This window comes from Vidua chalybeata, chromosome 10 (genome assembly GCF_026979565.1).
Source record: "Vidua chalybeata isolate OUT-0048 chromosome 10, bVidCha1 merged haplotype, whole genome shotgun sequence".
Classification (NCBI taxonomy): domain Eukaryota; kingdom Metazoa; phylum Chordata; class Aves; order Passeriformes; family Viduidae; genus Vidua; species Vidua chalybeata.
In genome coordinates, this window is record NC_071539.1 from 12,341,035 (window position 1) to 12,362,877 (window position 21,843).

Below are 21,843 nucleotides of genomic sequence, written 5' to 3' on the forward strand. Positions count from 1 at the left end.
TCATACTGACATGAACTTCTTGGATTTTTTTTTTTTACTTTTCATTAAACAGTGTTAGAAATTGTTTAAACTCCTTTCCTAAGAAAAGGGTTTTCAAAAGTTTGGTTTGCCACCTTCTCTGATGACAAAAAACAGAAATAAAGCCTATTCTCTCTTACCCCCAAAACACTCTTCAGCAATAAAAATAGGAGAGTGAAAGATGGTGAGAGAAATAAATGTTTATTTTTAGGAGAAAATAAAATTATTTCCTAAAAAAGATATTAATTTTAGTGATCAGGCCATAAGCATCTCCTGTTCTACAATGCATTTGCTTACTTTCTGTATTGGAGCTGTCTAGTGAAGAACTACTTTTCCTAGCAGTGTGGACAAGGACAAAACAAGAACTTCACAGAAACCTATCATTTTTGCAAACAAAAATCCCTATCTATACCAAATGGACTAGAAAAATCCCTATGAACCCCAAGTAGGCTAGAAATTCAAAGATTAGCTGCTGGTACTTTTCTGTCAAAGCTTACTGCTCTGAATCACATTATGAAGCATTAACCTGTTTTAAAATACAACAGAAAATCTCCAGGATTTGGAGGGAAGAAACTCCAACTAACCAAAGAACAATAAAATAATGGTAATAATAAAAAAACCAAAACACAACTCACTTTGTTTCTATTTTCATGTGTAAAAGTAGAAATGTTAAGCACCAAAATGTGTTATCTATTGGACTACTGGCCTTAACAAAAACCTTTCCTATCCCAAGACAAATTTCTTAATACCAAAAAATATTGCCAAGCATAATCTTATAAAATTGCTAAATTGATTTAAACTGAGACAATCCACTTCCCGATGTAATATGCCCCCCTTTAAGCAGAAAACCCTGCAAATATGTTTCTTTCATTGTATAAAAAAAGATTAACAGAATTCATTACCATCTCATCTTCCTCTGCTTTATTGACATATTTCTTTTCTTCTTTCTCCATGTTTAGTATGATATGGAACTTCTCGACTTGAGATATGGAAGACCTTCAATGGACAAGAATTGAAAATGGAAGCAACATTACTGATTTTACACCTAAGTTTTAGGTTGTTCCAATTTGCTTTTGGTAAGTGCATATATAAAACACATCAATGAAAAAATATTAATATTTATCTTCAATTTGCACTGTTACTAGTTTCTAGAAGTAACTATCCAAGGAGGTCTATAAAGCTTTATGATTGGACAGTAGATTAATACAAGTGAAATACTGCAGAAACATCAGGTTTTAAAAGAGGAGGAAGAAGCTTGTACCAATTTAACTTGGCCACATTCTACATGCAGCAAGCAGGTTTTGGTACATTCTACAAGCTTCATGATGGAAATGTAAATTAATCCCATTAAAACAAAAAAAGCTTAAAAGTAGGTTAATATTACACATTTGTATCACTCTATATGTAATAGCTCCAATCAGATTCTTTCAGAATTCAGGCTATCCTTCAAGAGGAAAGGCACAGTACCCCTGAGATCTACACTTCTCATCTGAGCAGAATAAATACTTGCTCAAAAACATTTAGTCCCCAGTTCATTATTTCTAAATCAAGACATGCTTTTTGGTCAGTCTTTCCCCATCCTCCTAATTCCTCTACTATTCAATTTGCATCAAAATCTCTCACAGTTGCTGATCTTGAGAGGTGCTTTAAGGACAGATTATGATCACAATTTTCATGAATAAGAAAAGGCATGGAAAAAATATGGCACTGTCTACGAGATGTAGTGCACACAGATCTCTACTCCAAAACGGGAGAGCTACAAACAAAGGCTAAATACAGTGAGGCTTATCAGAATTTTCCTCATCACATAAGCAAGAAAAATCTAAAGTACCATGTCAAAAAGACAAATTTTTTAAATTAAAACTGCATCTAACCTTCATTTGGGCACCTCTCTACATGTTAATTGTATACAATTTATAATTAATGCACAGGAACAAAAAACTACCACAATTAAAATCACTAAATAGCCAGTGCTCACCTGCCAAGACATAGATTAACTACAATTCTCTGCACTGACATGGTACAGCCTTCAATTTTATTTACTGCACATACATAAATCTCTCAGAAGACAGCACTTACTACCACAGCTTATAACCAGTCCTCAAGTATTAAGTCACAGCACAAGCAGCTACTCTAATTGCCCTTTTTCAGGCTGTTATTAGTATTAGGTAGCACAATAATTACAAGCACTACCAACCTCTCTGTCATTAACTCCCCAACACTTTCACAAACCAAATCACCAGACTACAAGTCAGATCCTCTCAAAGCCAGCCCCTGCATCCATGCACTTACATTCACCATCAATGTCAGCTTCTAATGATGCCTCCTCCCATCTCCTGCAGCTTATCTACAGCATCACATCCACACGTGTTTTCTGCCACCTACCATCTCCTTCCCACTTAACCCAATAAATGAAGCAGGAACCTAACTGGAAAGGTTTCTTTTGCTACCCAAAACTGGATCTCCTCAGAGATCTATTTCCACTGCTGAATAAGGTCCTAGTAGAAGAAACACACACTCAAAGGAGAGAACTGCATCACAGCAGAAAGCTGAGTCTCAGGTGAGAAGAAGCTCAGTACTTCATAAATTGAGTACTTGATAAAGTTGGCATTTTGTTCTGAATGGAAGGAAGCTAACTTGGCAACAACTGCCTTCTTTGATTGGAATATCAGCTCACACTTTCCTCGCCTTGTTAAGGTGAAAATTTTCTATTGCTATACTATAATTTTACTGCAGATTTATTTGGATATTAAGCCACACAAGTCATTAAAGTTCTAAACCACACCTTCATTTAAATTGCCACTTTTCTTAACTAAGGAGCTTTCTATCCTGGGAAAGATATAGATAATACATAGAATCAGTTAAAAATCTGTCCTAAATCTACACCGGACTGCTAAGAAAGCATCTGAGGACAATCTTTGAATTAATTACATCAAACAACTTTATGTACACCACACAAATCACATTTTCAATCAAGAAGTCATGCAGCCAGAAAATGTTCTGTGTATTTACAGAATTATACTCCTAATAGAGTTCACAGGTCCAGGAAAGAATTATTAGGTTAATCATAGTTGAGCTAGTCTGCTCTTAAACAAGCACACACTTCCCCGCTATGATGTACAGTAACATCAAAAAGGGTCCTGCAGACAACTCTCCAACCTTGATGGACATATCAAGGAGGAACTTGATACAGGAAAGCACCAGGCAAAAAAATAAATGCAAACAGCTTCCAGATCAATGGATCTCAACTGAGATTTCCATTTGGCCAATATGTCAGCACAGGGACCTTATGGGACACCATGGCAGTATGAGAGAGAAGTGCAATTGCCTTCATTTAGGCATTGGGAATGAACATCAATTTGTGGGTCTGAATAAGTACGAAAGAAAATCTCAGCACTATCAATAATTCCTGTGATTCAGTAAGATCTTTGAACAGCTGGGTAGAACCAGACAGGGAATACATGAGGAGAATTAGGATGCTATTTCTGACTCACATCATTAGCTCCATCTGCATTATTTTATACGGACTCATTTACTGAACAACCTGCAACTAACACACATTCTCAACATGGCACATGCTGCTGGTAATTTTCCATATTAAACTCCAATTCAAATCTCTAAACTTAAAAAGCATTAAAGAAATATTTTCTTTGTTGATGGGTCATGAAAATTATTCCTATGCCACAACAAAGAACTGCACTCTCCTTTCTATCATATCTCTTTTGGCACACCATCAGCCCAAGCGTGTCACCACGAGTTCAAATGGGTAAGTTCTTTGGTTTGTCTCCCACTGCCCTGCTGAAAGCTGGGGTTGCACACCACCACATGGGACTCCCCAGGGCTGCCTCCTTGGGTGACTTCAGGGTGCTGGGTCAGACTGAAAAAACCTTAGCAATTCAGAAGAGACTTTAGTAATCTGCATTTGAGTTTTACTTCCTTCCTTCTATAATATGATGGGGAATTAAACATTTCACTACTTGAAACCTTTAATTAAAGATTTAAATATAAACCTTGGTCTTTTCAGACCAAGTGAGAGAGTATGACACTTTACTAGTACTCAAAGTAAGGGGGAAATCCAGTTGCAATAAACAATATGAATGCAGGAATATCCAAATATAATGTGCCTTTGATGCAATCACAGGCTGCCACTCAGCCTCTCTGTGGTCCTGGAGTGAATAGCCAGAGAAATCCACTGCCCCTTTTAACAAATTGAAAATAGCAACCTTTTAAAGAAAGAAAACTTACAACAAATGGAAATGCTGAAAGTTACTATAATGCCACTCATAATTTTTACTTATTGAGTTGCTATTGTATAGCTAAGCATATTCTAGAGTCAGAGTAGTAGGAAGTATCAAAAAGGTCTGCAAAAGAAAAGGCTGTTTGCCACTTAGATAAGAGGATGAAATATCTTGCAACATTTTGTAACAATGTAGGTATAAATTTAACAAATGGTGTAGAGATCAGCTGAACAGTGAAAGGTACATACTTCTAAGAGCACACATTTGAGTCACAAGCTGAAACAGTAAATCTGCAACTCAGCAAAACACAGTATATAAAAATTAAGTTGAACATCATTTCCAATTTGTTACTGTCCTGAAGAGTGTGCAGCTGTGAGCAGGACAGCACCTGCAGCTTCAGACTTAAGTTGATACTATTTTGGAGATAAAATAAATCACAAGTTGGATCACTGAAGAAATTACAGCAGTGTACAGAGCTTAAAATTATATGCATACCTCAAAATTAAGAAAATGCTGCACTTTTTGTCAATTACTACACCACTCCATATTTGTTCATCTATCCTGACTAAACAATATCTGTAAGTAACAAACTTTGTAGCAATAGTGTAAGAAGTGCAAGTGAAGTCATGGCATATTTATTAAGGAAATTGTACTAAAAGCACCAGAGCAAGTCTCCATCAGTACACCTGAAGATTTCTGCAAGCCACACTTTTGAAGGACTACTGGCTTAACTCAAGTCAGTTTTCTAACAGCTGGCATAATTATTAAACTTCTTCAGTGCAAATTTTACTCTTAAGGGTTTGATTTTGGAGGTGGGAAGCAAAGACAGTCTCCCCTCTGTTACCCTCAACATTTGTCCCAATTCCACAATCCTTAAAAACCAAATAATACACACGTTGTTGCCATCTGCTTATTCTTTCAGTTTTTCAATATAAATGGTAGTTTCAAGAGAAAATTTTTAAAGTCTGGTCAAATTACAGCTCCAAAAGAAAAAACTTCTGATATCTCCTGCAACCACTGGGTAATTTAAACTGATTTCTCAGATTATATATAATATAAGTTTTAAAGCTGAAGTCTTTAATAAAATCCATGTATGGATACATATAAAAATTATCGAGTTATTAATTTTGCTTATGCTCTTATCATCTGTCTGCTTAAAATACATGAGTAGACTTCCACATTTGTATCTTAAACGCTCCCTACTTTATTCTTTTCATATTTTTGTAAGAAGTCCTGTGATAGCTAATAGTTTCTCTTACCAACGAGCAGTCCAGCAGCTGTCCTCTGCACTTGCTTTTGTTACCATGAGTTAGCGAGGCAGTTCTTAATAACGGAGACCCTATCTACAAGGGAAGTCCTGACAAATGAACTATTTTGTCTAAAATCTAAAAAAAGTCTCCAAGGGCTTTTCAAACTGTTATCAAAAGATTAACATATCAAAGAAAATTTGGCACTGCTTGGAATGCCTTTTTTTTTTTTTTTTTTTTCCCTCTTCCCTCCAGTGTGGCTGAACAATTGCAAGACTGTGGCCGGGCTGGCGCGGAGGCTGCGCTTCCAGGCATCAGCCGCCCGGTCCAGCTCCTTCTATTCAAACAAGAAATGCCTCCCCAGGAGCCTGCAGACACTCACAGGGCTATGCACAAGCCCTGATACTATCTGCCCAGCTAAAAGCATCTATGCTTCTGACCAAACCCTTCCTTGTATTTACAGCGCTTGTGAGAGAAGACAACAACATTCATTTTGAGGAGCTAAAGGCAGCAGGTCAGAAATGCACGCATTTCTCACTCTCAGCATTTTGCAGTTTAACACAGAGCAAAGCAAAGCAATCACACACACCAGATCAGACGACCTTTAGAGACTGAGTGCTACAAAGCTAAAAAAAGTGAACTTTGTCACTACCTGAACATCACAGAAACAAGGTACTTTTCTGTACAAGGCAAGGCTCAGCCAGCTCTGCTTTGGTAAGAACACAAAAGGCAAACCAAAGATGCAGCAAGGCAGAGAAAAAAAGCAAGAGACACATAAGAGGCCAAACTTCAAATTCACCTCTGTGTAAAGATTAATACAAGTAAATCTTCCTCAGCACCTTACTCTCAATAAATAAATCAAACCAAGTAAACTAATACAGGAAGAAAATTAAGAACAAAAAAACTCTGACTGACCTGTCTAGAAAACAATTGAGCACAATTCCTTATTCCTGACATCTGAGCTATTGTCCTAGCAAGTGACTTGCCTGGCTCTCCTGGGTCCAAACAGGCTACTAAAGGGCTAAAACTCCTCTTTCAGAACTTATTCACAGCAAGTACATCCTCCACTAAAAGCCACCTTACACTTCTGTTATTAACAATTAAGTTTCTAAATAGGTCGATGTCATGAAAAGCTTTTAATATTTCTGAATAAAAAACACCTTGAAAGTCATCATCTTCAACTGTATCCCAACTAGCTGCCAAAACACAGGAAAAAAAAGGGGGTTTTTTTGCAACTTGAAAGCCAAACATTATTTAGTCACTCAGAAATTCAAAATTTCTGTACTTTAGATCCATACTTTCAACAATTTACCCCAAGAAGAAACCAAACCTACAAGGAAACAGACCTGACAAAGGCAATGTTTTCCACTAGAACTTATTCTTGTTACGCTACCATGAGATTCACACACACTGAGATCATTTACCAAACAGTCAATTATTTCCAAACATTATAGTGAAGGCTTTTGGGATTCATGCAATGGGCCTAAAATGTAGGTAAAAGAATTGCTACACATACACAAAACACCAGCTAATGCTCAATCTCTGCCATACTGGCAGTAATAAAAATTAAAACTGAAGAAACACTCAAATTGGAAGAGCTGTAATGGGCCAGGAAGAGGAATGAATGTATCTTCTAAGAAAATATTCCATGTGAAAATACATCCGACTTCTTAGGAAAGATGAAAACTCAGCCTGGGCAACAGCTGACCATTAGGAGAAAGGGATGGCAGTTCATCTTCCTTGACACGAGGAAATAAATATTTTCCTTGATACGAGGCTAAGAAAATGTAAGGATCAGGAAAGAAAAAGATTATAAAATACTTAAGTGCACATTCTTCTCAAAACATATTTCATAATATGCTGTACATGCTAAAAATCAATCACCAATAAAGCAAATTTGGACACAACATTTCCAGCTTGCAAGGAATGGAATCAAAATTTCTGCCCAAAGTGTCTTGGACATAAGTCTTGTATTTACTTTCCAGTCTTGCTCTTTTACCTAAAATATCCTACTTTAGCATCTATAAAAATAATGTATTATTTCCTAAAATTTTTCCACTGGCAGCTTTTTAAACAGGACAGGTAGAATCTGCAGCCACTGAGAATGAAAAAAGGACCATTTTAATACACTTGCAATTAAAAATCTTGAAATATATTCTAATGGCTATAAGGAAGTCCTGCTAAAATGCACCTTATGACATCCTGTCACCAAACAGTCTGTAATCAGGACTCATCACTAGTCTCTGTACTTCCTTTAAGGAAAGAGTTTGAATTGTTCTTTTTGGATTCTCAGTCTCCAAGGAGCTTCTGTATACAGGTATGCCTGCACTCTACGTTTTTGCTTCTCCAATTCTGCTTCACTGTTGCAGGTACCCAGGTCCAGAGCCATGGTGTGTGCCGGATGGATTTTGCTACACCCTGGACTTGGAAGGATCCATGTGTGAGCAGCAGCACAATGCCAGAGACAGCTCACACCACCTGGCAAGCCCAACACCACTTGAGAGAGTCCCTTTGCCTGTCCCCAAAACATAAAACCCAGGTCATGCAAAGACCACCCTGAAACTCAAACAGGTCCCTTTACAGGTGATACATGACTTAGCCAAAGGCCTGGGGCTATCACACTTTTATGACTATAGAAACCAAAAGGTTGTGACTTTACTTCAATAGGCATTACCATGACCTTACACACATAATGCACTTATAAAGCTTTCAGTATTCTTTGAACATATCTGTATTTTTACAAGCATGTGGTTTACAAACACAAGAGATACTCCACTTGAGAGGCAGCCTCATCCTAAGAAATACATCTTACAAAAATGGGAGCTGATGCTGTTTACAGCTCTCCAGTAACTTGCAGCTGAAACCTTAAATACTAACTTACCCACATAATGTACAACAGATGCTCGAGTAAGACATACAAACTAAAATAACTATGACAGATCAAAAACCTTCAACTGCATTTTGAAAGGAGTTAAGGTTATAATTTGTACTACAAACAAAGCTTAACACTTTAGTCAACTAACCAAGCTCTAACAATAAGAATGACATAATAGTTTAATGAATACATGGAAATTTTACAAGTACACGAGCTAAATTTTAACAAAGCCCTCCACTCAATACCTATTTTATCACTTCCCATCTTAGGCTTTCTGTTATAATACAAGCTTTTGTTTCTGTGTTTAGGCTTAAGGAAAACCATTGTATCCAACAATCACCAAACCAAAACTGTATTTACATTTGTAGAGTGTATTCTTTGTAAAGTATACTTTTTGCAGGCTGTAAGAGCAATTGCAGTGTTTATAGTAGAGTACAGGCTACATTAAGGAAAGATAATTCTACATCTAACAATAAACTCAGTATGTCAATTCATCATGATAACAAAGTGCTATAGACAATACTACACTCAAAACTTACTTTCTAACTGGTCTTCAGATCATTATTTTCAGACCACTTAGAAATTTGTTAGCAATATAGCAGCAATGAAGAAGTTGAAGATATGTTGGAAGAGAATTTAGGAAAGCTGTTGGTCATCTCAAGGACAATTAGTCAAGTATTTTACCACCTAACCTTCCCAGCACCTCATTTATCTTACTTCAAGCAGCAGCTATTCACATTAATGAAAATTTTAAACTGGAAACCAAGCACCAAAAATCACAATTACCCAAAGCTTGTTCCTACTCTCAAGCTCACAGAAACAGTCTCTTTACCCATCTCCTTTCAGATTTCTGGATCTCTTACCTAACTACCATGAGAGAAAGAAGACCTGCCCCACAGTCAGGGAATCCAACAAAGCATACATTTATTTTGGATGCTTATTAGTTCTTTTGTCTCTTGGAAGAGTATACCAGACATTTGGGTTAGAATTCACAGACTATGTTTTGTTTGTTCTTGGAAGAGAAAGTTAAACGGTTCCCAGTATCTTGGGTAAGGCATGGCGCCATTACACCCAGCAGGAGCTCTCAATAGCTCCTGAGCACTGAGGCTGTTTCCAAAGAAACGTTTCTTTCTCACATGAGGTGTGAACTTTACTCAGCCCTTCTATGTAATTAAATAACCAAGACTATTCTGGTTAGGTAATGGGTATGGCAAAGATGCCCCATCCCAGCACCAAGAGACTCGCAGCCATTCCAGTGGAGAACTGGGAGTCTGAAGACCCAGACCCAGCAACAATGGGTCCTTTCAAGGAAGCATTTCCCCTTAGGGGCTGTGCCAAGAGCCCAACCTTTCCTGTGTGGCTGCCGCCTTATTGTGCAATGTGGAGTATCTGCTTCCTGGGATATATTTGCTTTTGTAGTATGGATGCTCAATAAAAGGAGGCAATGACTTTTTTTCCTCTTCCTCTAAAATTCTTGGAAAATATTTTTGAGGTTAGCATAAGAATATTTGAATCAAATTTCTCTTCGTCTGCAAGGAGATCATCAAGCACAACTAGACTAATCACAAGAGATGAACTTTCATCTAAAGTTTAGACATTTAACTTTTATTTCCTCAGAAGCACATATAGTGGCATGCTATAACTACAGCAGTCACACTCATTGTAAGCAAGTCACACAATTGTAAGCATCTTCCATTTCCATCCTAATTATGGCTTAGTACCTTTCACTGCTTTCAGCAGAAAAACCAGCAGTATTTCTTCAGTTTCCTGAAGTCAAAATGCAAAAAAATTCCAAAGTTCAACTATATAACTACTAAAAGTACAAAACACAAGAGTATATTCCAGAATAACAGACTGTATTAATTGTAACTAATTTCTAAAAATGTATTCTGTAATAAAATCTATACATTAAACCAGGGGGTTCTACTGTTTACTGAAAGCACAATTTTTTAAAATAGTCATAATAAATTGAGACAAAGTCTGAAGTATGTGGTACATTCACTTAGTGTGATGAAACACATCAATGAAAACACTCTTGTGTGCAAACAGCTTGCCAATCAATAGAAATACTATGCATTACAGGAACTGTTAAAACTCTATCATAACAACACTAAATATTAATGTTAAAAGACTGTATAAAAGAATTAAAGATGTCACATATGATAATTTGTTTTGATCTCAAATTACAGTAACTGAAATAATTAACAGAAAAATCTGCAAACAAGTTCCATTCCAAGATTGAACTGCTGTACAGGACAATTTTTTATGCACAGGAATTTATAGAGCCTGACAGCTTAACTCCTGAAAATGATTAATTTACCCTCAGAACTACCATATGAGGCAAGACGAAAAAATCAAGGGGGAAAAGTTGCACTCTTTGTTTTCATGAAAAGAAGTTTGACAAAGACAAGAGAACAGACATACAGGACTGTAACATTTAACTCCATGTCTGTAATGTAAACCTTGGCCCACATCCATCTAGCTGCTATGTCCCAGTCAGAACAGTCCTAGAAACCCACAAGAGATTCAGAGATTTAGTAAACAGTTGTATTTCAGAGAAGGACTTCTACAAACCATGACATTAAATTAACTCTCCACATCCTACTACAATACATTTCATCACTGCCTTAAGTAGCTCTGTTTAAATGACACTATTCGGTGCTTCTGTGCCCCTTGGGAATGACTTCCACAGCATCAGCAGTGGGACACATCTCCTGCATAATGGAAAGAGACTGCAAAAATCTGACAAGGGATATCCCTTCAACTGCGTCAATCTTCTCAGTCCTTCGGACCATCAGCACAGCTCTTGAATCTTGCTTCTCCCATAAGTAATAACTTTTGCTTATCAGTCCATTTATAGTTAACTTTTATCCTGCATACTTACCTTAAAGGAGAAATTCTGCCTTAACGTATCTTGTCTAGAGCAACATTTTTATCTCTGTTTGAAATACCTTTTCTATAACTTTTCTTTCTTTCCTAGCTATAAAAAATTTTATAACTTGATTAAGAGCTGTAACTGTATCCATCTTCTCAGCTGTGAGGAGGAAAGTTTCCCTGAAAGCAAGACTGAAATGTTTCAAGTACCTGAAGTGTATCAAGGAGTGCTTTTTCCTCAAGCATTGACCTCACTAACTGAAATATTACCACTGTCTAGCCAAATATTCAGAAGTAGCCTCTTCCCAGATAACTCTAATCCAGATGCTCGACCCAGCCTTCCCCCTTCAGCCTTGCTTTTTCATAAATGTTAGGTGAAAACAGAGGTCAGCTTCCTAAAGCACCACTGAGGACTGCCACAATTTCACTTATTAAATGCCCAAGTAGCTTTAACTCCATACTCTTTGTGTCAATGCCACAGAAGAACAGAAAGTCGGGCTGAAGGCTAATAGAGCAACAAAACAATGGGCCAGAAAGGTCAGATCAAATGTGCATTTCCCCTGCAGTCAAGGAGACAGCACAGAGAGAGTCACATAACGATGCTCCCCAGTGCACAATCTCCAGTCCCAGGGACTTGTAGTTCAAGAGTTTCATGAGCCAAATACCCTATCATCTTATTTATTACTGAGTGGATTTTTCCTGGGGTTTTTAAGATTGATTATTTTGTGGCATATTTTAAGCTTGCCAACACCCTGCAAAGAACTCCTGAATTCACAGAGGATTCATTTTGCCCTTATTTTGACCTTCACTCTATTAGCTTTATGAACACGCACTTTGATTTCTCCTTGCCTACAGCATTTGGAAAAGCAAGCTGCCAAACAACTAGTTCATCTGAAGATAAGCAAAATAATCAAAAATGTTTTGAAAAAGACTGAAGCTATGAACATACCTCATTTCTATGGGACATTAAGAAAGGAACCAGTCACTAGTTACTATGTTTTTACTATCTTTCAGCCTGATGTTATCAGTACCAAGCTCTTTTTCATAACTGTATATACTACCACACTTTCAAAATTGAAAAACACTAACATAGCTAAAACCAAAATCAGTAACCAAAGAACGAGGATGTTCTCTGATAGAGGGACACATAGATATAAAACACACTTTTCAGGAATCCAGCAAAGGTAAGATGGGGGGATAGAGCAAAACACCACACAGATGATTCAACATAAAATACTACCCCACAAACTTAGCAAACTGTCTGGATATAGCATAATGTCTGTACTACCAAAAATTAGTCCCTAAGTAAGTAAGCTTTACAAAAGGTGAACTACTTCCATTAAGCTAGGCCAACAAAAAGTATTTTCTGGGAGTGCACACCAAAATATTCTCAACTCAAAATATTCTTCTGTTGACAGTACCTAATCAACCACCACTACTGTCTTGACTATAAGGCTGCACGAGTTCTACTACCACACCCATCAATGGTACATACAAGTGTTATCAGACTTCAGCTACACAGACAATTCTGGCACTTAAGATACTATTTCTTCATGGACATTTATGCCAGCAGAGGATGACAGGAAGCAGGAAACTGAGACTATACATTTGTTCCAAATGCAAGGTGCAGACTGCACTAATTCAAAATATTTTGCTCTGAAACCAGAGCCAAGGACTTCTGTGATCTGTTCCAGCAATGGACTTATGTGGACCAGCACCTCCAGCAGAGACAGCCACTGTTTAACACACCAGACAACCACTATTGAAATGACCACAGGATAAGAACTGGGGTTACAAATGCTACCAGCATACCAGTACCAGCTTAAGGCATAAAAGTCCTCCATAATACATGCTCAGAATGCAATTATGCCAACAGTCTCCCTGCTTAAAAAAACTGTATCACTCTGGGGAAGGGATTTTGCTGGGTAATGGAAAGGGTGGCAGAAGGAAGAGTGCGGCAAGGACAACTCCGTCTGAACACTACTGAGTATGGACTGTCAAGCTGACAAGACCCTAAGTTATTTTCCATTGTGCTCTCACCCTACAAAAGGCATGCAATTTGTGTGTTCTTATTTTTGTCTGTTCATTACTAAAGTTACTTCTGCTGGAGAAGACAAGTTCATAAAAAACGCAAATTATATTAGCATCAAAAATTAAAATTTGTAGATGAACTAAGGAAAATTAAGAAGCTCGGAGCACAAGTAGACTTTCAACCAACTTAGACTGCACAACAATGGTTTTCCAAGTGCTCCAGTTCACTCAGACACATTATATCTGTCTCTGCTCCAGACATATGCCCTTCATCACAGGTTAATCTCACCCAAGCAGTAGAAAGCCATCACAACAGCACAACTGTAACACAGCAAAAGCTGTGTTTCATCCATACACTACTGGCATTTAAAGTCTGGCTGTCTGAACTGGACTCAACACCATTACCCCCTACCACAACACAAGTCTTCAATATTACCAGTATTAAGGCTCAGTAGGCTGCCTCTAGGAATAAAGCATGGCTACAATGCAGGAAAGTAATATCAGGAGTCTCTCTCAAAGCACTACTTAAGGTTTTGAGGTCCTCACTAAATGGATGAACTGAAGATAGGGTTAATTTAAAGAATGCACTCTGCAAGACTGCACATTTGACAGCCCTTTCATGTTTCTGTTTGAATTACCAGTTGGTCTGAAAAGAACTTTTTGCTGGCTTGTCAAATCTGGAGTACTGCTCTAGTGACAGAAGCACCACTTTCAGACAGCAGCACCCTCAGCCAAAGACCACTCAAGCCAGTGGAACAACCCTTTAAATTCACTGGACGTTGGATCAAGCCTTCACAACTTACTGACAACAGCAGATATGTTAAGAGCCCTCCATGCCTGTATGACAAAAATAGATCCCCTGCTGAGAAACAGAGGTAAGAAAAATTACCCCTCTGCTCAAGAAAAAATTCTCTAGCCAACAGTAATAGGACTTTTCAGGAAACAAATCTGTACCCAAAAGTTAAACAGCTCAATAAATATTATTACAGGGTAAAGGTAAAGTCAGGCAGGTAATGCAACTCAAGTGTACAATCTCCCCACTGGAGGCCAACTATTATCCCTGTCACTGACCTTTCAGGTACTGCTCTCTACTGCTGCATTAAATGCAGCCTCCAGAAAATAAGCTCTTGCTATTGTTGATGTCAAACACCATAGCAGATCTTAAGGGCAGAGTTCATGAGGGTAACTGTATTTTTCTTCTATGATTTGGAGACATGATATGGCAGCAAAATGTATAGGATTAATTTTAGTGTTTTTACACATTGCAGTTACATTACAAATCAATTGCTGAAATAGAAGGATTAGCTGGATCCTTTGTTTTGCCATGCAGTCCACTGCAGACAATCAAAAGTGATGATAACAGTGCATAAAAAAAATTATATATAAAATAGCATGGCTATATTTGCAGTTGGATTTTCCACTTTGCAATGGGTCCATCCTCACTTAGGCTCCCTGTAATGGTGAATATAACACACTACGGGAACTGCAAAGACATCCTCAAATCCAAAGGTGACCTTCGTAACTATGGATGAGAAACATTTTAAGATTATAACCTGAAGCTAAAGCAGTAATCTGAAAGCTACCAAGACTACTAAAATGAATGGAAATTCATCAGTGTTCTGCTAGGTTTAATGCACACAGACATTGCTAACATGCAGTACCTCCACCATGGATGTTCAGAACATCCTGACAGCACAAGAAACCTCGCTCCATTTGCAGGAGGCAGCACAGAGAAGAAAGTAATCCAAAACACAGTATGTTTCTAAATCAACACAAGCACCACAGCTCTAACCATCTGAACCTGTACAAGATGTACACTCACATGACATGACCAAGAGATTGACAAAAAGAATCCTGTCTATTTCTCCCTCACTGGCTCAAACTTGACATCAACTAAAACTAGAATCTTATGAGATTAAAGGGACAGTAATAGTGAGTATAGTCTATTCTCCAACCTAAACCATATACTATTCTTTCTAAATACACAAACTTGTTCTTCATGGCCACAAGTAAAGACTTCTTAAAGTTCTATGTTAACTCTGAGAAATGTTAAAAACTTAATTGGCATTTTCTGTGATGAAAGTTAATCCCACTTCAACCTGCCCATCAAGGCCACTGAAAATAGCATCTCCTTCTTACAAATCTTTTAAATACTTGAAATCTCTTACATTCCCCCTAAACTCCTCATCTCTTGCCAAAATAACTTGGATTTTTTTCCACATTTATGAAGTTGTTTCCTCGAATTCTGATTACTCTCATTTCTCTACTCTGAACTCCTTCCAAGTGGTCCAAATTCTTCTTGAATCTTGGCACCCAAAACAAATGCTGTCTGCACAGACTATTCATCAAGCACATAAAGCCAATGGATTTAAACTTTACATCTCTCAGACAATACTGCTGTTTAAACATCCCAGTAAGATATTTGCCTTTTCTGCAAAACAGCATGACACTGAGTCATGTTCAACTTGTGATCCAGTACACCCCCAGGTCCTTTTTCTAGTAGCTAACCAGTTATTCTTCGCCCTGCATTTCAACAGCTGGCAATTCCTGCCTAAGTGCAGTACCTGCATATGTCCCTATTGAATGTTGAGCTATTTTTTCAGGTTCTTTTGAACTCTCATCATGTCCTCCAACACAGTCCCTGAGAATTTAATAAGCACATTTAATCAGCGAGCTGACTAATATTTTCATTAAAGGCCAGGACCCAGGACAGAATCCTTCAACATAACTTCTCATTTTAACACCGAATTGTTAATTACAGTTCTCCAGATCATGCCTCAATTTACTTATGAGGCCATTAAAATGAGGAAAACCTTTTTAAATCAATCAATTCAGGAGACTAAACCTCCACGGCTTCTGCCATAGCCACTGAGCCTTCTGCTCTGCAGTAAAAAGTTATCAAGATTTCAGACACAATTACTTTTCCCACAAATCAGTTCATGCTGCTGTATCTTCCAAGTACTTGAAAATAGAATGTTTGCTTATTAATCTCAACTGATGGAAAAAACTGGGACAAACTGAACTATCAGACTGTCACTTATCTTCCTCAGCTCTTCTCCTTTGTAACTGTTTGAAGACTCATCCTTTGTCATCTTCTAGTACTTCTGAGTAGCTCTAGGTAATATTTTTGAGCTGTTTTGAGAATTGTACAGTGAAACTTATCAGGGGCAGTTGACAGAGAAACATCTAGCAGAAGTACTGCTGTAGTGTAAAATACTACCTTGTCAAAAATATTCCTAAGAGTAAGCACCTGCATGACACTATGTGAAAGCCAAGCAAAACAGGCACTGAGCCCTTCAAATGTTCTGCACCTCCTGGAGACACCCCACCAAATCAAGCAAGGTATTTCCCAATCTTCCCACTACTATTTCCCTACTACATTTCCCAATCTTCTTACTACTTTTACAGGTAGCTGACTTTTATGTCTCTTGCTACTTGCCATTCCATTTGCACAGCAGCCTTTGTGATATCTGCCCCTACTAGTCTTTTTCACATGTTCTTCACAATGTGACTCAATTTCACATTCTACATACATTTTCTTCTTGCATCCCAAGTCAGTTAAGCTGCTCTTACTACTGTTTCTCAAAATCCTTCTCATTACAATGTTCAGCCATTGCCATTTATCACCTTTCATTTTGACATCTTCTAGCTAGAATAAAATCTGAAGAAGCTGCCATTTTTGTTACTGCATATACCCTCTAAACTGAAAATATCACTGCCATATAACTTTGCTAAAGGTCAAAAAAGAGTTGTGTATTTTGATTTTGAAGGATGATCTTTTAGTCTTAAATACCACATAAAAAATCTCAACCCAGCTAAAAAGGAATGGACTTGCTACCAGTTCTACTACCACATCCAAAGGGCCATTTTAAGATGAACAATGCAATGTCACAATTTTAATAAAGCAGAACCATAAAAAAGGGGCTAAATTCGTTCAAATGAAACACACACAATGAAAAAATACAAACAGAGAATGAATGCAAATGTAGCTATTCTGCTAAGTTTGATAGGATTATGAAACTGATTGATGCTGCACCACTTCAGAGCAATCAGCAAGATTCCACAGTCAGGGAGACCCCTTCCCAATCCCAACCCCCTCACAGCACTCCGTGAAGATGGTGCAGAAATGATACATTTTAGAAAAGGAGCAGCAAGACAAAGAACTTCAGCTTTTTGTGCAGATCACATCCATAGCTCCTGAACAGAAATTGTAAATCACCCATCCTTTTTTATTTTAGCCTGCTTTTCAGCTACCAAAAATTAAAGTTTACAGTCTTATTTCAATCAGGAATAAAGGTGTCAGACTTGGAGCTATAATACAGCTACAGTTTACTACAAAATGAACTTTTGTTCTCTGCTATGCAGATTATTTAACAAAGGAAGCAGCTTTTTTATGAATGAAAACTATTTTTAGCTCATTGTGTAACAGTGAAAGGGAAACATTTTAGAATTACTGTTATATAAAACATTTTTTTCCATGTTTTACTGTGAAATTAGGATTTTTGAACTAGGATTTGTCTTGTATGAACTTTCTCATGCTAATCATAACCACATCCAAGCAGCAGTCAGAATGTTGGGAGGTTTTTCGCCACAAAAACTACTTATCTGCACAACAACATGACTCCAGACCCAAAGCAGGTTTGACAATAGTAGATGCCATGCTGTGGAGACCAGTAATCCCTGCCAAAAAAAACCTGAACTTAAATACAAGCTCTGTTCTCCAAGGCAATTCTTGCACGTTGAAAAGATGAGCCTGAACACAAATGGCAGAACCACCTAAGTTCACATTACATTGATAAGGTTTGGGCACTGAGTAAATTAAATCTAAGGAAAGTCTTTCTAATTTCCAAAACTCAACAGTTTTACAAGATTTAACTAAAGAACTTTGTTTCACAAGGCAATAAAGGAATGACACATCTTCTCTCCATGCCAGCTACCATCAGGTTCTGTCCTGGGGTGACTTTATGATGCTGGTATCCATCATCTGTCCACACAGACATCAAATAAGGAAGGTGTTACAACCTTGCTCCCTGGTCTGCAGTTGAAGATGCTTGAGCACAGCACTCAATAGAGACATTTATCACAACAGAAGTAATAATTTCTACAAAAGACCTTGGACAAGCCAAGTCAAAGTAATATCCTGCTGCAGATTTCTGTTGTTTACAGAAATAAAGCAAACACTATCTGAAGGTTTCCAGAAAAAGGAACAAGGGTGCAATGGTCAAAATGCTTGATGAAAACCTGATCTCTCCATGTCAGTTCCCTGTTCTACTACTGATTTCCTCTATGACCTGGACACTCCACTTGGACCTGGCTTTAACAATATAAAGGTATTTTACTTCCACAGAATAAATGGAATTTGTCCTCATCCCACAGAAAATCAACGTCTTGTTGGCTGTTTTATACTCCACACAGAAAACAGTATGATAGTACCTCCTCAAGGCAAATGAGAAAAAATAATCTGAGCGTTCCATGTCAATACAGAAATTTATTTCCTTCTTTATAAATAATTTATTAGCAAAATAGTTTGTCTGATGCGCCATGCATGCCACATGGCACAGAAGCAGAAGAGGACTGAATCACAAAGTTTCTCAATCACTCAGGCATCATGATGCAACTTCCCTTCCTGCTAGGCAGCCCCCACGCTCCCTTGCAGGCACTGTGAGCTTCCTGACCAGGCAGCTGGGACTTTTCACCCCCCTCTCCAGGTTAGGGATGAATTAGTGCCTACCAATGCACTGAGGTGTCCTCCACAGACTAGAAAGAAATGAAAAACAAATACAGGAACAGATGCCTGATCCTAGAAAACAACTAACAAAAAATTTAAGTGGGGAGAGCAAAACAATCTCAAAGTCTACACAGCACTACAGGAAGACATCAAGCAGAGCTTGGAACAGCCCCACTGCTCCTGGGAGGTATTTGGGAAGGCAGCAGCTGCTGTCCAGCAGCTCTGCTGGAGTCTGCAGAACTGCTCAGACCCCTTTCACTGCTTACACCTCCTTGTGTCACCGACAGTCAGCCTTGGCCAAAACCAAACTTAACAAAAAGAGGTCTCTAACTCATTTTCTGAAGCACTTTAAAAACTGATAACCTTGGAGTACATCAGTTTTTCACAGCTAGCCTAGGTGCTCACACTGGAACACTCAATGTAGCCAGAAGTCACTGTTCTTTCCCACAGGTGACTACACCAACAACAGATGACATTTTTGTTTCACTAAGTCATGTTAATCATACGCTTCTTAGAAGTCAGGAGGGTTAGATCAGTACTAATCAATTTCCAAGTCAATTGTACAGTTCAAAGTTTACACAGCATATTTTCTTTAAACTTTGTGAAACTGTACTTGTAATTAGCCAACAAGAAAAAGCAGCAGTACACAGCCATCAGTGTCATGCCAAACACCAAGACGAACATTTCCTCAGTATAAGTGTAATAAAGATACCCTGCTGTCACTCATGACACTGATACAGGAACATTAAGTTTATGAGAACAACACTTACACCACAGAATAATTTTAAATAATGCCAAAATTGCTGTTTCTCACAAGATCAAGAAAATCAATATTCTACAGGATGTAACAACATTGTACAATATTTTAAGAAAAGGTAAAAGTAGCAATTCTTTCAAACATGGTAGAACTGATGGCTGAAAAACATTGCTAACCTGTCTGAAGAGCCAGTGTGTGGACAAATCTCATACATACAACAGCTGAGTCACCTACAATAACAAAAAAAAAAAAAAAAGTCAGAGTAATGAATAGGCTAAATGAAACATAATCTTGATTGCCCTTGCTAAGAAAACACCATACAATTGCAGCGAGTGCATACTGCAAAGAAAACACACTAACGAATTCTAACTCGGCAACCTCAGAGGAGGAAGCAGTGAGCCAGCATGGCCAGACAACTATCAGCATTCATGTTAGAACAGTTTAGAGTAAACCATCTCCCACTGCTGGAGGCTATGCTATCTCGGCTTCCTGAAGGCCTCCAAAAGTCTCTTCCAACTACAGCACCTGCAGAGATACGCTGATCCCAGCACGCAAGCCAGAGCACTGATAGTGGCAGCAAGCTTTCAGAGCCAATACCGTAGATAGTCACGTTTATCTTCACCTCCAGTATCAATTCTGTCAAGGTTCTCAGTGTTTAATTCACCTAGTAGCCGTTTATCCCTGAACAGGCATAAGCGGGCCTCCTCTTAGGGATGACGCAGTGGCTGTCAGAGGTGCTCGCAGTGCGAGATCCCCGGCTCCGTAGCACCGCTGATGCAAAAGTGCTCTATAACCTTTGTCAGCAGCAGGACAACGCACTGACTCATGTGCTGAAAAAAGGATGAGACGCACTGAGTCTTCATCCTGGGCTGCGAAAGTTTCTCTTTGGTACACGATCACCAGCATTCCCCACCGACCCGCCACTGCAGAACACGCTGACGTGTGCCCAGGCGGCGGAACGCACGCTGTTCGGTAACGGGGACCGCCGGCAGAACTGCGGGCCGGGCTCAGAGGACGGAGGAAGCGGCACGGGAGAGCTGCCCGAGCTGCCGAGGGGGCCCCGACAGCCCGGGGTGGCCCCCGGGCAAGGCGGGGGGGGGGCCGGGCCTCCGGGCCGGCGCCGCACGTGTCCGGACACCGGCGGCCGCCGCACGCCGGGCGCCCGCGCTGCCGGCCACGCGCGCCCCAGCCCCGGGACCCGCTCCACGGCACCGGCCCCGCCACAACCCCCGCGCCCGCGCCGGGCCGCCCCGCGGGGGCTGCCGCGGCCGGAGCAGCGGCCGGCGCGGCTGAAGGGCGCTGCGGGCGGCCGTGCCGCGCCCGGCGCGGCGGAGACTACGGGCGCCACCGGAGGCCCGCGGACCCTCCCTCACCTGCCGGGCCGGACCGGACCGGACCGGGCCGGGCCGTGCAGTGCCCGCGGCCCCACTCACCGGCGGCCTCAGCGCAGCCCCATCGCCGGCGGGGCGGGCGCGGGACCGGCGCGGGACCGGCGCTCCCCCCCCCACCCCGCCCGCCGCGCGCGGCTGCCTCGCGAGGCGCGAGCGGATCGGCCGCCAACCGGCTGCACGCGCCGGCCGCGCTGGGCGGGGCGGGGCGGGGCGGGCGCGGAAGTGACGGCGGCGCGGCACGCGCCCGCCCCGCCCCGTGCCGGAAGAGCGGGGTGTCGCGCGGGGCCGGGGGCGGGGCCGGAGGGGGCGGGGCTTCGCTGGGAGGGGCAGGGGCGGGGCAGGGGCGGGGGAGCACGTGGGGAGACAGACGGGTGGGGGGACGTGGGGGGACATGGATGTGAGGGACATGGATGTGAGGGACATGGATGGGGACATGGATGTGGGGGACATGGATGGGGACATGGATGGGGACATGGATGGGGGACATGGATGAGGGACATGGATGTGGGACATGGATGGGGACATGGATGGGGACATGGATGTGAGGGACATGGATGTGAGGGACATGGATGGGGACATGGATGGGGACATGGATGGGGACATGGCTGTGGGACATGGATGGGGACATGGCTGTGTGGGGCTCTGCGGGGCAGGACATGGGGTCCCCTTGGGACAGGGATGGCA

At 40.3% G+C, this 21,843-nt stretch overlaps 1 protein-coding gene across 1 annotated transcript in view; it reads right to left on the reverse strand.

Annotated features, from left to right (window-relative positions):
• Positions 1 to 20,864, reverse strand: part of ATP13A3 (ATPase 13A3) — a 56,821-nt gene extending 35,957 nt beyond the window's left edge. The window contains exons 1-2 of the mRNA XM_053951383.1: positions 19,945 to 20,864; positions 921 to 1,014 (exon numbers count right to left, since the gene is read on the reverse strand). Of these exons, the coding sequence (XP_053807358.1) occupies positions 921 to 1,014; positions 19,945 to 19,982 (132 nt within the window). The 5' untranslated portion in view covers positions 19,983 to 20,864. The remainder of the gene's footprint in view (positions 1 to 920; positions 1,015 to 19,944) is intronic.
• Between the last annotated feature and the right edge of the window lie 979 nt (positions 20,865 to 21,843).